The following is an 18,546-nucleotide window of genomic DNA, read 5'->3' as shown; positions in this document are numbered from 1 at the left end:
TATACATAACAACAAGTATATACAGAATTCAAACCTATAACAGAATAATATTGTAGCAAGTTCCAGTGAACTCTTTATCTTTCTGTGTGTGAATTTTGTCAGAGTGCTAACACTGGTGGTGGTGGTACAATGTTGTAGCAGTAATAGTATGGTGTTAGTGATAGTGGTGAAGATGGTAGTGGTACTGGTGATGATGGTAATGGTGCAGCTGGTAGTGGCTTTCTGTTTACAATATTTTGTACATAACCATGGAAATAATATATAGCATAAGTAGTATATAGTTCTGATCCTTAATGTATCTAACACAAGTAGCGTACAAATTTATTCCTGAACCATGGGACATTTTATGTTTAAGTCTTTACATAACAAGAAACTAGGGTGGATGATATATACCATCTCTAGTATATATTTTTTTCAAAGTTACTTGTAGTAAAATATCAAGCCATAACTCATCATTCTTATATCTTTTTTTATAATTTATTTCTTAGGAAGTCTTACTGGCTGTTGACATATTTCTTGATCAAGAATACAAGTTTGGTTAATTCCATGATATCAGTCTCACTAAATCTCTCCATTCTGAGAGAGGGGATGAATTCTTCTGAACAGCATACTGGTACTGTTGTAGAGGAGCAGGCAACAATTTACAGAACATCACAGGCCTTTGCTTTCTGTCTGAGCACAGAGATTGGATACCAACATTCATATAACTTTGAACTGGCTATTGAGAGGGCTTGGAAAAAGAAAAATGAAGGTACATTTTTTAGAAGTAGCAGATGATAATAAAACCTGTAGGTGATACATTTAGTAAATGGTACAAAGTTACAATAGAACTTTTAATCATATTATTTTAATAATTTTTAGTGCTGGGCAAGCCTGGATTGACTGCCCTGGTGCGTCCTTTGGAGAGGTACTTAGCTGTCATCTCCTTGGCATCATAATGTCAAATAATATATTGCAAGTACTGTTACAAAACCAAGCATAATTTGTATCTCAATGCATAAGTTTTGCTTAATCAATGAGTTTTTAAAAAATATTTTACAATGAATTGAAGCTTGTGAGCATCGTACAGTGAAAAAACACTATAACATGGTCAGGGTCCACAAAGTGACATCATGTTTTGTAATGTATCATGCCGTATCCCATAAATATCAGCTAATTTAAGAATGCATGTCCTCATGTATATGCACAATGAAGGGGGTGTGGATGAGAGGGATGCAAAACTTCAGGCTTCATTGATGCAGTAAGCCACTTAATTTGGTACATATTAAGTTACTAAGTTAAGTTGCTATTCAATTATATCTACACAGAGCTATGCATTGGTTCATGTGCATTTAAGAAAATTTGTAACTTAATAGTGTAAATAAACATAGTAAATGTATACTCACCAGCCAATCTCATGGTATCTTTAAGAGTCAATCACATTGAAAATATGCACAAAGAAAAATAAACTCCTTTCAAACCCATATACTTAATTTCTTGCTGATAATTAAGTATTCAGGTGTGAAACTGCTTCAGATTTTTTCTATAAATATGTGATTTATAGATCCTCGTCTCAACCAAGTTTGGAAGTAACCATTTGATTTGATGGGTAAAGAATGATCTAAAAGCAGATAAAATATTCTCTAAAAGATGGAGCATGGATTTATATGTTTCATAACTAATACTATGAATCTGCATGAATACACAGGGAAAATGGGGAGTGGCATGTTTGTTTGTGACAGTAAATCATCCAAACACCCATTCAACTTAAATGAATCTGTTTTAGTCAGCATCCAACTTTGGCAGGTGTATAAATGATAGCTTTCACATTGCAACAATAAATGGTCAGCATGTATAAATGATAGCTTTCACATTGCAACAATAAATGGTCAGTGTGTATAAATGATAGCTTTCACATTGCAACAATAAATGGTCAGCATGTATAAATGTAAATGATAGCTTTCACATTGCAACAATAAATGGTCAGTGTGTATAAATGATAGCTTTCACATTGCAACAATAAATGGTCAGTGTGTATAAATGATAGCTTTCACATTGCAACAATAAATGGTCAGTGTGTATAAATGATAGCTTTCACATTGCAACAATAAATGGTCAGCATGTATAAATGATAGCTTTCACATTGCAACAATAAATGGTCAGTGTGTATAAATGATAGCTTTCACATTGCAACAATAAATGGTCAGTGTGTATAAATGATAGCTTTCACATTGCAACAATAAATGGTCAGTGTGTATAAATGATAGCTTTCACATTGCAACAATAAATGGTCAGTGTGTATAAATGATAGCTTTCACATTGCAACAATAAATGGTCAGTATATATCTGAGTGATTGGAAATTGATGTCTGCATTTTTTACTACATTTAAAGGAAATTTAAAAAAACAGAATTGAGTCCAATTTTATGGATTGTAGCCATATAATTACTTTAAAATTCAAAGGAAAGACATAATGAGTTGATGCATTTATATTTATGGAATTATCTGAGGTGAGATAAGGTAGAGTGGGAAAATGACTGTACATGTATGTGGCAATAACCAAAACAAATGTTGAACAAATTTTCTAGGCCTCTGCAGCTATATTGATATAAAAACAAATGTCGAACAAATTTTCCAGGCCTCCGCAGTATTTTTGATATACAAGCTATTTCATTCCAGTTATTAAGGGGCATACTCTATACTAAACAGATAGAGACAAAAGTCACATTTAAAATTAACCAGAAAACTCAGTGTTACCTTTATTCCTAGAAGACGATCAGCATTTTAAAACATTGTCCCTTAATGGAATCATTGATACTTTGCACTTGTATTTTACTTTCTATTCTAATATTTCTACATACTTAGCTAACAAGAGAGTGCAGTCAGAAAAATAGCATAAAAGTCAATCCAGCTGTTGAAAATGTTTTTCAGAGTTCACATGGATGTCTGAACCAAAAGTCACCATTAAGAGAACCATGCGATATGTGCAGCTGATTTCAAGGTAAGGGGTTTTATCAGGTGGCTTTCACTACCATAAGTATTCATTCATAAGTCAAGTCCAACTGCAAACTGCACAGACCTGGGTCTGCCATCACACAATGTGCCAGCAGATTTGGGTATGTGTAGTCTATTGGGAGTAATCAGTAGAACAAACAGCATAGACTCTGATCTGCCAGTGCATTATACTACGGCAGCTCAGGATCTTTGTTGTTTGCATTTTAACTTGTCTTATAAGTGAATACATATGGTGTGTGTGTGTGTGTGTGTGTGTGTGTGTGTGTGTCTGTATATATATATATATATATATATATATATATATATATATATATATATATATATATATATATATATATATATATATATACACAGTCGACTCCACTTAATTGCACATCGGTTAATTGCACACTCTGGATAACTGCACGTAGTCATGCCAGTCCCATTTTTTCCCAATGCTTTTCAATGGGAACAAACTTCAGATAACTGCACTTCGCTTAAATGCGCACTCCGGATAATAGCACGATAAATTTTCTGCCTGTGGCACATTATCCAATACAATTTTACTCCGGTTAACTGCACAATGTATAGTCAGGATCAGTTATTGCCAGTCCACTGCTGTAGCGCTTCAAATAAGCCGACAATTAAGCCGGTAATTGCGACTTTGTAAATGATTAACATGTAAAGGACACCATAGGAGGTAGATACATGTATATTTCGCCCAACAGGGAGCAATAACGTGGGAACAATCATATGTTGCAATAGATGACGGTCTTCAGACAGAAGGTGAAATTGATGAGTCAGTAGAAAATGACGAAAGAGGTGATGACGACGACACAGTAGATGACCAGGTTTCATCTAAAGTTGCTATTCAGTCACTCCAGAATTTACGCAGATTCATGGAACAGAGAGAATGTGAGCTGTTTGAACTGTTTTACAAAATAGAGTCGGCAATTCACCAACTTATTAGTAAAACTTGTGTGCAGACATCAATTGCTGATTTATTTCGGAAATCATAAATTTCATTGTGTTTGATTTAACAATATAACATTAGTGTCGTTCATTGTAGACTCTTGTTTCATTTAAGTAAATGTTGAAAGAGTGGATTCTAATCATCTTTATATGTTATTCTTCACCTATATTCATGCCGTGCTGATTTAAATCTGTACTATACCGTACTTTGGTTAACTGCACACTCTGTTTAACTGCACAGTCTCGTGACGGGCCCGAGGCTGTGCAGTTAACCGGAGTCGACTGTATATATACATACATACATACATACATACATACATATATATATATATATATATATATATATATATATATATATATATATATATATATATATATATATATATATATATATATATATATATGTATGTATGTATGTATGTATGTATGTATGTATGTATGTATGTATGTATGTATGTATATATATATATATATATATATATATATATATATATATATATATATATATATATATATATATATATATATATATATATATATATATATATATATATATATATATATATATATATATATATATATATATATATATATATATATATATATATATATATATATATATATATATATATATATATATATATATATATATATATTTGGTATCTGATTTAAATTGTTATTGATAAATCATAACTTAAATTTAAACTGCCTGGTTGAATGTTTGTTGGCTTTGACTGTCACTGGATTGATAATACTGGTTGATATAAAATTCTTTGTCTTTTGGTTCCACTTTGTAAATTTTGCAATATTTTTGCTGGGGATTTGTCTGTCATTCTGTATATGCATCACCCTCTGTTTAATATACTCTCTCACTTTCTCTCTCTCTGAACAGCTCCCACCTCTCCTTTTCTTTGCTACAGTCAGTATGTTACCAACTCTGATTCTACACTGAGATAAAATTTCTTATCGTACCCCACTGGGCACTTTGAGAAGTGGTCGTTATAAAGGATTCATGAGTGTGTGTGTGTGTGTGTGTCCCGAGCTTTCCCCAAACTTGTGGTCATGTCAGTCTAGTAGTGATCATTGTCTGTTAGAGCATTTCAGACATGATAAAAGTTTCTTACATGTGCACTTTTAGTACAAAAGAGGAAATCTGTATGCACTCAGCTGGTGTGTTTTGCACTGCACATGAAATATTGGGGTATATTAAGTCTATTTCATGTTCAAAATGCACATGTAGAATTTTACCATAAGTAATGTATTACACCGCTGGATATTTATGACAGAACAGCAAGGGAGACTATCTGCTTCAATGAGGACAGGACATGCACCATAGAAGGCAGGTTGCAGTAGCCTTCTAAAACAGGCTAGGAACAACACTGTTGTCCATCCATCAATCCATCTGTCTATCCACATTTAGCCTTGAACTCTTATTTCACTAAATCAGTAAACCTGTTAAAAGCAAATCAGCAGTTTGGGTGCCCTTTGGCTGAAAGTGTGTTGCACACCAATATTGGGTCACTGTGACCTATAGTTTTTTTTCATTACTGTTTAACCCCTTTGTGCTCATCAGTTTGGAAAATGAGCTGCCTAATTTGCATAAAATGTCTCCAATAGTGTTTTGGCATTCCTTATGAGTTCACTTCTTATACAATAATAATTTGTTGTGAACACTGGATGGATATTAGATATGCTTTTTATACAATAATAATTTGTTGTGAACACTGGATGGATATTAGATATGCTTTTTATACAATAATAATTTGTTGTGGACACTGGATGGATATTAGATATGCTTTTTATACAATAATAATTTGTTGTGAACACTGGATGGATATTAGATATGCTTTTTATACAATAATAATTTGTTGTGGACACTGGATGGATATTGGATATGCTTTTTATACAATAATAATTTGTTGTGAACACTGGATGGATATTGGATATGCTTTTTATACAGTAATAATTTGTTGTAAACACTGGATGGATATTGGATATGCTTTTTATACAATAATAATTTTTTGTGAACACTGGATGGATATTGGATATGCTTTTTATACAATAATAATTTGTTGTGAACACTGGATGGATATTGGATATGCTTTTTATACAATAATAATTTGTTGTGAACACTGGATGGATATTGGATATGCTTTATTTCAGCATGCAGTGGATGATAGTTTTGTTTGCCATTGCAACCAGATCCTGTACTGAATTTATACAGCATGATAAAATTACATATTTTAAAGCTTTCTTTTATATTGTGTTCTTGCAAAGTAAGATGTGCTTTGAATTTTCTCAATTTACATGGCATATTCTCATCTATATTATCAAAAAATGTTAACCGTAGTATTAAATTTTTAAAATGACTTGTATCTCAACCTTGGATACTGAGCAGATGTTTACAAATGGCTGACATGATGTTACACTGAATGGATGAGCTTGGATTGTGAAGTGCACAGTTGCATTAATCCTGTGATTAAATTAATGATTTAATTCATATTTGCTTTTAAGATTTATTTTGTTAACTGTATAAGTGATAGTTATGAATGTAAAAACTTTATTTTGGTACTGTGCTTAATCAGGTTTGTTTTGAAAGGTGTCAGGCATCATTGTGCTGTAAAGGGCCTGGCATCAAAAGCATCATTGTGCTGTAAAGGGCCTGGCATCATTCAAAAGCATCATTGTGCTGTAAAGGGCCTGGCATCAAAAGCATCATTGTGCTGTAAAGGGCCTGGCATCAATCAAAAGCCTCATTGTGCTGTAAAGGGCCTGGCATCAAAAGCATCATTGTGCTGTAAAGGGCCTGGCATCAAAGGCATCATTGTGCTGTAAAGGGCCTGGCATCAATCAAAAGCATCATTGTGCAGTAAAGGGCCTGGCATCAAAAGCATCATTGTGCTGTAAAGGGCCTGGCATCAAAAGCATCATTGTGCTTAAAGGGCCTGGCATCAAAAGCATCATTGTGCTGTAAAGGGCCTGGCATCAGAAGCATCATTGTGCTGTAAAGGGCCTGGCATCAAAAGCATCATTGTGCTTAAAGGGCCTGGCATCAAAAGCATCATTGTGCTTAAAGGGCCTGGCATCAATCAAAAGCATCATTGTCCTTAAAGGGCCTGGCATCAAAAGCATCATTGTGCTTAAAGGGCCTGGCATCAAAAGCATCATTGTCCTTAAAGGGCCTGGCATCAAAAGCATCATTGTCCTTAAAGGGCCTGGCATCAAAAGCATCATTGTCCTTAAAGGGCCTGGCATCAAAAGCATCATTGTGCTTAAAGGGCTTGGCATCAAAAGCATCATTGTGCTTAAAGGGCCTGGCATCAGTCAAAAGCATCATTGTGCTTAAAGGGCCTGGCATCAAAAGCATCATTGTGCTTAAAGGACCTGGCATCAAAAGCATCATTGCATGGTGAATTAATTGTCCTTAATAAGGATATTTCAGGACTCAAATTCCAATACCTTATAATTATTGCTACCAAAGATGCAATGGCATGCATTTTGGATAAATCTGTTTTATGCATCTAAACATGATAACCATGATCTAGCTTCCAGGGTTTGTTTGAAATTTGTGAAAGAAAAAAAAGGACTCATGCTACAGTAGGAAATCTGTCTTATATGCTCCTCCCCTTTTACAACTTTTTTTCAGGCAAACTCAGTCCCAATTTTAGAATATATAATTTGACAGAAAAGTGCCAGTAACAAGGTTTGTTCAGTATAATTTCAGCTTTTCAAAAAAAGTCATATCTTATAGGAAAGGAAACGTAAATTGCTGATCATATAACAAATTTGCACATTTTTATTTTCATTTCATGGAAAATTAAGTCTGTATAACAACCAACACCTATGTCATGTAATTATATCCAGCACCTATGTCATGTGACCATACCCAATACCTATGTCATGTAATTATACCTAGCACCTATGTCATGTGACAATACCTAACACCTATGTCATGTGACAATACCTAACACCTATGCCATGTGACAATACCTAACACCTATGTCATGTGACCATACCCAACACATATGTAATGTAACCATACTCTGGGCACCTATATCACACTTTTTTTTAAATATGTTACTCGTGATTAAATTGCACATGAGAATATTATGATAGTGAGGAAAGCTTGATTCATGGCTTTATCCAACTAAATATCACATGCTGTTTTTAGTTCCTTGACTGTTACCAGTGGAACCCTTGAGAGGAATAAAGATTTATGTAGTAAATCATAGAAAGCACCAACAGCTATTCTACTAATTGTATATACAGATTGTTAAAGGAGCATTTAATGACTAGTTTATAAAAGAATTCATGTTCATTTTGCACACTAAACGGACCTACTTTGCTAAAAATAAAGATAAAATCAACAAGTTCTCTAGATACTTCATATGGATTAATAATGACCAGAGACCATATTTCTCCTATGATAACACCAAGGGTGCCAGCCTAATTAATTTGTCAGAAAGTAGAGGGTATTATCAGACAAGCTATACTTAGTAAATCTTTGCCATAATTTTATACAAATAGTAGATGGGCTTGTCTTCAGATAAATGTGGTAATATACAACAGCAACAAAAAAAAATACAAATAAAAACAAAATGAAAGTTGTTGCCAGAAACATTTGCAAAAGACATTTTAACAGAGTTTAATTATTCCTTTGTCTTGCTTTATTAGATTTTAGTTTTAACTTCATTATGTTCTCTTCACAGTACTATAATATGGAGGGTTGAGTACTTCCTTGGAGATGTTTGTGTTGGAGAAGGTTGCTCTATGTTGGACCCCCAAACCCTCCCATTGCTGACTGCTGCTGATGTCCAGGCTCAGATTAACTTCACCAGTCCTGGTCTGCAGCAGAATTACACTGTAGTAAACACTGGTCAGTCTGTAGTTGATTACCGATACCACTTTAGTCTGTACCTGACCACCAACCTGAGAGATGTGGACAAGAACAAATTTGGGCATATCATCAGGAGAATTTGGAACACAACACAAGGTGGGAATTAAGTAACTAAATAACACAACACAAGGTGGGAATTAAGTAACTAAATAACACAACACAAGGTGGGAATTAAGTAACTAAATAACACAACACAAGGTGGGAACTAGAAAATCAAGTAACTAAATATATGTCCTTGATGACATGTTTGAGCTCAGGAATTTCAAACACTTTACCTCATAAAAATTGACCATTCATAGATAGTCAGCGTATCCAAGTATTCCATTTTCTTTGCACAGGAACATGACTCCAGATAGTACCATCATTAATCCAAATATTCTGACCATCTAATTTTCTGGACACCATATTATAAACATTTATAATTGTTTTTAAAATCGCATATAATTTCCAGACACCAGATATATTTCTTTAGCAGATGAAAAAAATTCAAGTTGGAAAGTATAGTAAGGAATGTTTAACCCATTTTCATGAACAGATGATTTTAGTAGTTGACTGTCGACATTGAAACCACTTTGATTGCCCTAACTATATCTGAGGTCTTCCGGCCTTCTCAGCTTTTGGCTGAGAGGGCAAGAGTATGGCAGGTAACCAGATATGAAGACTTTTATTTGTGGGAAGGAGCACTACATTCACAACCCTAACCCTAACTCTGTGGCCTTATCTAAATAGTTTCCAGAAAAAAACTAGCAAGCAGAGAGGGTCCAATTAATTATACTTTCAAATTGCTGTTGAGAGTCAAAGAGTGGACTAATTCAGCCTATCAGAGTATACAGAATGCTAACACTGTTGCCATTTGTGTCAGTGGTGGCAATGCCTTTGCTGATACCCAGTCTGAAAGACTGCTCCGGTGACCTAGTGGCTAGAGTGTCCACCTCAGATACAGTAGGTGGCATTTTTGAACCACCGCTGAGTCATTCCAAAGACTTATAAAATGGTATAACACTTGCCTTGCTTGGTGCTCAGCATTAAGAGGTTAGTGTTAGGACTGGTTGGTCAGGTGTCAAGATAATGTGACTGGATGGGACATCATGCTACAATATGCCCCAGTGCAGGACATCACTACAAACTGTCACTCTGCAGATATTGTGGCAATATGACTGAAATATTGTTAAAGATATGTTAAAAATCCAAAACACACACACACAAAACCCAACACATGATTCCCAGCCTGACATGTTTATCACTGCCACATTTGGGAATCACTTCTTTGTGCCACTTGACTTTAAGCTGCTAAACAATCACATGCCATACTACCAGTCTGACCTTTCAGACCACCTATTCTTTGAGCTAATGTTTAATGACTACAGCAGGGTACTTCAAAGCACTAATAACTGAGCAAGCTATACCATTAGCAGTAGCTCCATGGAGTTCAACATTGTAAATCACTCAGAAATCTGACACTGTAATTGGAAAAACCATGCTGAACAAGGATGACTCCATGTGGAACATCAACCTGATCATGCTGGCAAAGGCATGAAGGTGATACATTTGCTCTCTTCAAGGATGTGACAAATAATATCAAGTTCACGTGTGATATGCAAAATGTGTACAACTCCCTTATTAACAAAGTGTTTGTGACAATCAAAGGCATTCCAAATGTTTTTATGGTGGACCTTTAAGGGCATTTTGTTTTACCACACATTGCACAATGCATTTCAGGTCACCATCCCTCAAAAGGGGCCAGATTGTCGGGTCAGTGTCTCAAATGGGTAGAGACAGTATATGACTGCAGACACAAGGTGAGCATTGTCATAGTGAGGTTTGTCAAACCAAGCAAGAAGTTGAGGTTTCATATCATACATAATTACATAATTTAAACATGCACTTTTTGTCAGCCTTTGTTTACTACTGTCCACTCTCCTCCCCATAATCATCACTATCCTCTTCTTCCTTAACCAATTATCCTGAATAAAAAACATTTTGCCAGTAAGAAAAGCTGCAAGAAGGTTTATTGCACATTCATTAGTCATTTCGTTATGTAAGATTAAGCTTTCGCACAGATGCTGTTTTGGCAGACTGGAGTGTCCATGTCCTGTCCCATTTTGTGGTATCAATGGGGCATAACCTCTTCAGGAGCATTTATTGCACATCAGACTGTCTGGAAAAGTTGTTCTCATTCTATCTGACAGCTCCACTGTGAAAAACTAGATCTAAAGGCAAAGGGAAATCAAATCCCCAGCTCTTCCTTTTCTTTTTTGGTTGCATCATCTACAAATCCACATCCAAGTCAGCATTACTGTATTCTAATGGACACACTTTCCTAATGAAAAGTAGTTAATTTTGACTCAGTGGTTATTAATTCTTATAAATCTGCACCTGTTGTGGTTGACCACTTGTTCTTGCATAAGAAATGCAAAGCTACCAAACATTTTTCCATTCCCACATTAAAAAGCCTGGGTATCAGAGGCTTCTTTTATGAATCTGAGCAGTCTAGTTGCATATGTCTTCCCTAAAAACCTCTGATCTCCAGAGTCTGGCAGGAAACACTGGAATTGGAATACCATTAGGCTTAATTGGTCCCCATTAGTGGGGAAAATCCTGGATAATGGATCTATTAATCTTAGCCATAGAGATTCCTAGAAAAATACTGGTCTTTTCTCACTTGCTGAAGCAACCACAAAAGCAGGTGTTTTATCCAAAACCAGAATTGTTGAATCTGCATGCCTTGCTCATTGTAAGCAAACCCTCTTAGGAAGACAGTTCTCTGAACAAGTGGTGGACAGAATCACTCAGGCATGAAAGACCACCCCTTGAAAGCACAAAGGGCGGTAGAGTTTTCTCTAAATAATGCATATGGAAACTCACTGCTTCTTTAAAAGCCTTTGTATTAGAAATAACTAACTTCTCCTTTGGCTCTGAAGAGAATATAAGTTATCCCCATCACTGTCGAGGCTGCGGTTCCATGATAAAAGACATGTTTCATCATCATGGAAGGGAGGCAAAAAATCTGATGTTGTAGGCTTTGATTTGTCTTGACCCAAGGCTTTGGATGGCTATATATTTGTGAGAAAGCTTGCCAGTAGCTTTCATGGATCGGTAATTCCTACCAGGGTTTTTCTGGGTTCTTCCTACACCAGTTATACTGGCTGCCATGTATAGCCTATCAAATGCTGAATAATGGCATTAAGTTAATATCAACAACAGCAATAGCAGCAATAGAATATACATTTTCTATTTTTTAAGTATCTAACATATCTAGAAAAATTATTTACCTGAACATTTACATACATTTGTGTACATTATTACCTGGTCCCTCAGTCTCTAAAATATAAACTTGTCAAAATTTGACATCCATTTTTATGGCAATTCAATAATAATAATAAAGTGTTTATTTTATGAGGGTGGCACATTTAATACACAAACTAATTTCCATGTGGATGTCAGTTTCTTCATTTGTACTAATATTTCAAATGATGCTGGGAACATGTATCATGTAATGTATAACTGATTAGTATGTAAGAAAGAATCAGTACACAATATCCTGTCCACAAGCTTACTGCTAAGTTCGTTTCTCTCCCTCCCTCTCTCTCTCTCTCTCTGTCTATCTCTTTTACACACACACACACACATGTCAATTTCCAGAGACACTTTTATCTAGCTTCATCTTGTTTCAGATGAGTCTACTCATGGACAAATTAAGGTGTTCATACCAACAACAGAGGAATATGTATTTACAAGCTACTTTGGAAGATTGCATGGGTATGTTTTTCTATTGTATTTTTTATTGTTTTGTTCTTGTTAGGAGTTCAGAACAATACAGTGAGGATTATATTTACAATGCTGTTTTGTCTTTTTTTATTACAGGTTATCTTAAATTCCAGTAATTTCTGCTGATTTTCACAAAGAGGGGAATGCATATAGCAAATTCCACCTTGGGAGTTTTAATAAGGGTGATTTTTGAAATTTCAACAGGACGGCAGTGTGTTTTTTTGTAAGAACAATATCATGAATAGACCTATTATAAATTGTGTGATGAACAACTTTCAATTAGCAACAAAACTTAACATGTTTTTATCTTCATTGTTGACACAGCTGTGGCAAGACAGTTACAACAATGGCACTTTGTTTTATGCAGTAGAATTGCATGTAACAGCAGACATTACCACTGAATACTGAAAACTGCATGTAACAGCAGACATTACCACAGAATACTGAAAACTGCAGATCTGTTGTTCACCGCAATATATGCATTAAATTTATGGGAAAATATTTCAGAAATGTTCTTCATATGATAATGAACTAATTTGCAGTTGTTTAATGAGCAGATTTTGCATGAAATGATTGACTTTAATAATAATGAAAAAATAATTAATCTTCTTAAATCGATGTATGAAATTGCATGGTCAAATAATTGCCATCTTAATATTAATATTTCATACAAGGTAATATTTCATACAAGCAATATACAAGGAATAGAATGAATTCAAGGAGTCTTTTCATTAAATTCAGAGATTTGTTCCTCAGTTCATGGAGATTTATCCTTCATTTCAGGTAGATTTGCCATTCACTGCATAGACTGAATTTAGGTAGCTTTATCCTTCAATCCAGAGAGATTTGTTCTTCATTTCAGAGAAATTTGTATGACAGTTCATGGAAAAATATTTTTAAGTTATGTTATGTATATTTAAGTTGCAATGTGTGATAGTTATTTAAATGTTTTATTTTTATGCTATTTTAATGTAACATTGTATGCTGGTCTTAACCATATCCAAGATCAGTTTTATTTTCTACTTGACCTGAATTATTGATTTTTTAATTATGTAAACAACTAATATATAGCTAAAATATTATTTATTTGTATGTGTTTGATATTAGGATCATTATTAATAGAAGTAAACATGTCTATTTGGGTCTTGGTCTAGGTTATTGGGAATCCTCTAGTGTACTTGACATAGTCCAGGTTTTATATTATAATGTTAGTAACAGACCTTCTAATTATAGCTGACATTTTATCTTGTAAACACTTTCAACTTTCTGATAGAAATTTTCCATTAGGTAATAGTCTTAGAAAATTCTAATTGTGACCTGAGGCCAAGTAGAATACTATATAATCTTGTTACTGGAAAAATTATTCATTCATAAGTTTATTTTTTTACATTCTCACTTTGTGTTCTAGGGAAATAATTTTTTTGTTGAATTATACTAAGCTTGTTGCTTTCCATTCTTTTCTGTTACTTATTTTAAAGAGCATAGACTTGTAACTGTTTAGGAAGATTGTCCTTCAGTTCATGGAGATTTGTCTTTCATTTCATAGACTGAATATGGAGAAATTTGTTTTTCATTTCACGGAGATTTGTCCTTATTTCATAGATGGAATTAGGGAGATTTGCCCTTCAGTTAAAGGAGTTTTTTCTCCAAAATGTAGACCATATACGTGTATAAGAAAATTCTTGCTCAGCTTCAGGGGAATTTCCCATTCTGTTACCTTTTCTGGCCAAATTTTAGGGCCTTATCTGGGAGAATCTCTGATGATCAGGGAGATGTCACATACATGCTGTGTCATGTCTAAAATAAGCTTATGTTTTCTGTTGTAGAAAGTCTTACTGGAAGGTGGTAATATTCATTGAACAAAATGGAACTGTGGTTGATTCAGAAGTAAACACACCATTCAATGAAACAGCTATATTGGAGAAAATAGATTTTGCAGGTGCCCGCAACATGTCATACCAAGTGGTAGTAGGACTCAATACCAGTCAGCTGTTAAGATATGAGTACACCGTTTCCTTCTTCCTTGCAACCATGGTCAAATATGAGGATATTCAGGAAGTTGTAGCTGGGCTGGAATATGCTTGGATGACTTTTGGTAAGAACTAATTCACTTCATAGCATAATATTTCAAATATTTGCTTGTGAGTTTGTTTGGTTTAAGTATAGCTGTGAAGGTGTCAGTAGCAGTCCGTGAGGAAAGGTTGTTTAATAAGATTTCTAATTTTCCCATACCCAAGCCTCATGTAAAAACAATCTTGCCAAGACTTGCCAATTTTGTAAGAGAAGTATACCTTTGCAGGTTTTTTTTCAGAGATGAAAAAAAAAAAAAAGATTTTACATTTAAATGTTACAAATACAGTGATTACGGGTTTGAAGATATTTATCCCCCTGCCTTATCATGAACATATGCAAGGCTGCATATCTTGAGCTGAGATGCATCAGCTCCAATTTGCAAATATCTTTCAGTTGATGCCACTAAAACACTTGTGTGTTCATTAGTACTTTCAAGACTGGACTATTGTAACTCAATTCTGTCTGGTTCATCTCAATATCTACTCCAGAAACTTCAAAAAGTTCAAAACACAGCTGCTCGGATCATACTTAGAGTACCACGATCAGAGCACACCTCCCCGCTGCTCTGTACCCTACACTGGCTATCCATTTGATCGAGAATCAAACACAAAATTTGTTCTTTGTGCTACGTTTCACTGTCGGACTCTAGTCCAACATACCCATCTGACATCAGTAGTATAAAGGGATACCCTACGGACAATGGGAATTAGCATTACAGAACCCCTTGGGACAATGGAAATTTAACATGGCGAAAAATCGTGGGACAATCTACGGACAAGGGGAATTTAACATGGGAATAAATCGTGGGACAATCTACGGACAAGGGGAATTTAACATGGGAATAAATCGTGGGACAATCTACGGACAAGGGGAATTTAACATGGGAATAAATCATGGGACAATCTACGGACAAGGGGAATTTAACATGGGATTTTTTTTTTAAAAAATAAAAAAGGGGTAGGCAATTCAAAGACTATCTCTTTTCGAGAAATATGGCTGGCCCTGAAAAGGGCCTTTGGGTTTATGTTAATGTATTCATAAACATAAATGGCACCGCATTGGTCTTCTTCTTCTCCTTAGGCTGCGTCTTACTGTTGGTCCGTACATCAGCACTCTTTTCAGGCATCCTTGTCTTTCGACGTAGATCCTACGTATCCACAGGCTGGTGTTGGTCCTGTGGACAACGGTCCACTTCGATCGGACATACATAAGCAAGTCTGTCCGAAACATCATGGAAGACACAAGGGTGGATGACTCAACTGTAGTCCACATCTTGAAGCGACGAGAATAGGTGAATCAATGCAGTGAACGGCGCTTATTTATAGGGACAGGAGGGATTGAAACGGATTGAGTTCATTCACCAATCCGATCACGCGTTACAGAATTCAGTCAGCCCGCATCCAATCCGAAGAGAGCAGTCTGTGACGTCACGTAGTCAATATAGATTCGCTAACGCTTGTGTGCAGTCAATCTATGCGACAGTGATTCAACATGACGGAAACTCAGAAAACGATCCATTGGGCTGCACCAGCAGGGGAGACTGCCCAAGGGAACTCGGACTTACTTTCAGAAGAAGTGAATTGGGATTTTGTGGATTTTCTCTCCTCGCAAGAATTTGTTCCGGAACCTTCGTTAGCTTCTTCATTACCGCAAGTGGAGAATTTTAGACAGAGACAGAAAGAAGAATTGGAGAAATTTATGCAACGACAAAAGGAAGCGGAACAAGCTTTTCTCCTACAGCAACAGCAACAAGAAGAAGAGGTAAGAAAAAAACAACAGCAGCAACAGCAAGAAGAAGAAGAAGAAGTAGCAGCAAAGAAACAAGAGGGTGAAAATCAAACGGCCACGGTACTGTTGGACATTTTAGCGGAGTTAAGAAGTCTGAAACAAATGTATCAGACTTCTTTATCACGACCGAAGAGAATACGACCTTCCCGAGCTAAACACGTCAACCCTGTGACTAAGCCTACCGTACCACCCTTAGTGATTTCAACCCAATCATCATCAACATTACGCAGTCCAGAAGTAGGCCTTGGCCGTGGCAAAGGCATAAGGCAGTTAAAGTTGATTGCTTAAACTCACCCCTTCACCATGAAGAAAAAAAGGCCCTTTTCAGGGCCACCCACATATCTCGAAAAGAAATACAATTTCAATTTGCCAATAACTCAAAAAAAAATAACCCACCCATTTTACCCTTATAGTACGTGTCTGTGTATGAGTGCGTGAGTGTATCTTCTTATTTTAAAATCATAACTCAAAGACACTTACCTTATATCATTCATTTATTCTTTTCTCCATTTTTTACAATTCAATTCACAATTCACAACACAACACTTTAATTAAAAGTTCATTGACTTCTTCTTTCTCCTTGTTTAGTCTCTCTCTTTTTTTAATTTCTTCACCGTCTCACTCTTTTCCTCTTCTTCTTCCTCCTCGCTTTCTTCCCTTCTTCTTTTTTTCTCTTGTTTCTTTTTCTTCACCTGTCTTCTTTCTTCCTCAGAAGAATCCCTCTCTTCTTCTGAAGAATTCCTCTTTTCTTCTGACTCCTCTTGTTTCTTTTTTGGGCAATCTGGAGACCAATGTCCTTTTTCTTTACAATAATAACAGGTATCTTGACTTTTGTCTTTTTTATCCCCTGTTTTTTTTCTTTTTTGACGGTCTGGACACTCTGAAGACCAATGCCCTTTCTTCTGACAGATATAGCAAGTATCTTGACTTTTATCTCTAAAGGAAGGAGAGTAGTCCGTAGGCTGGTCTGAAGAGAATTTTCTAATGACCCCTCGCAAAGCTCTGACGAAACGTTCCATCTGGTCAGTCTCTTCCATCGTTGTGTTCGGCTTGAGAGTGAAATGAATAGTGAAAGGACAAGACACACATCCTTTTATATACGCTGGTCTGCTATGACTATAAAGTAGTTTATGGTGTTTGAACTTGAGTCATTTGACTTTTTGCTTTCAAGATGAAACGATCCCATTCATTCGAGAAGAAAGAAGAAGAAAGTAAGAGGCAGAAACGTGATCTATCGCCTCGTACCAGGGCTGAAATCTTGGCACAAATTCATGCCAGTGATTTTGAAGAGGACATGAGTGAACCAGAATCCGAACCCTCTAAACCAAGTTCACCACCCTTAGTCAACCCTGAAAAGTACTATTCCATTCGAGAGACGGAAAAGCGCTCCTCTAGAAAATTTAGAACCACGGCTTACAAATACACGGTGAAGTTTAAAGATTTCAAGGCTGAAGTGCCGTTAGAGAAAGCAGAAGTGTTCATCACCGAGGTGTGGGATTCTTTGCTCACTTCACTCAAGCAGCAATGTCAACCCAAAGAAGACGATCGCTTGAGACTTTCCATACAACACGACGGTTTGAAATCCCCTGTTTGGATCGAGTTTAGCACCCCTGCAGAATTGACTGCTTCCAAAGTCATGGACAAGATTCAACACGTGCAACAATCTAATGACCAGTTTGACATCACCGATGGTAAAGCCACACTGGACATGACCCACGTCTCTCCTCCTCAAGGGACTGGACGCAAAAAGATGTTATTGGTAGACGACCTTCGCAACACCAAAACAAGTCTCGTCCGAATTAACAACCCTCAAGACCAGATGTGTTTAGCCCGTGCCATCGTGGTGGGACGAACCTATGCCAACAAGAACGACACGGTAGAATGGAAAAGAACCTGGGACACTATTCAACGTTCCGACCAAGCCAAACAACGAAACGAAGCAGAACTCTTGTTACAACAAGCCGGATTGCCCAAAGACACACCCTGCGGCATTCCTGAGATGCAAAAATTGCAAGATGTCCTAGCTCCACGCTACACCTTGAAAGTGCACCCTCAAGAAATGCGCGGACCTCTATT

The 18,546-nt window shown here is 36.0% G+C and overlaps 1 protein-coding gene across 4 annotated transcripts in view; it reads left to right on the top strand.

The window, feature by feature from the left end:
• The window catches only part of LOC149806437 (uncharacterized), a 210,961-nt gene that overhangs the window by 72,348 nt on the left and 120,067 nt on the right, over nt 1-18,546 (top strand). For all 4 annotated transcript variants that reach the window (XR_016420227.1, XM_089953321.1, XM_089953308.1 and 1 more), the window contains exons 31-35: nt 489-751; nt 2,910-2,979; nt 8,654-8,937; nt 12,516-12,600; nt 14,436-14,704. Coding sequence is in view for 3 of the 4 variants with exons in the window: in XM_089953321.1 (XP_089809447.1) it covers nt 489-751; nt 2,910-2,979; nt 8,654-8,937; nt 12,516-12,600; nt 14,436-14,704 (971 nt within the window). In the remaining variant the exon portion in view is untranslated. The remainder of the gene's footprint in view (nt 1-488; nt 752-2,909; nt 2,980-8,653; nt 8,938-12,515; nt 12,601-14,435; nt 14,705-18,546) is intronic.

Source organism: Sinohyriopsis cumingii, chromosome 1 (genome assembly GCF_028554795.1).
Source record: "Sinohyriopsis cumingii isolate HCF-2022 chromosome 1, ASM2855479v2, whole genome shotgun sequence".
NCBI lineage: Eukaryota > Metazoa > Mollusca > Bivalvia > Unionida > Unionidae > Sinohyriopsis > Sinohyriopsis cumingii.
This window is presented reverse-complemented; position numbering and strand designations above follow the sequence as displayed.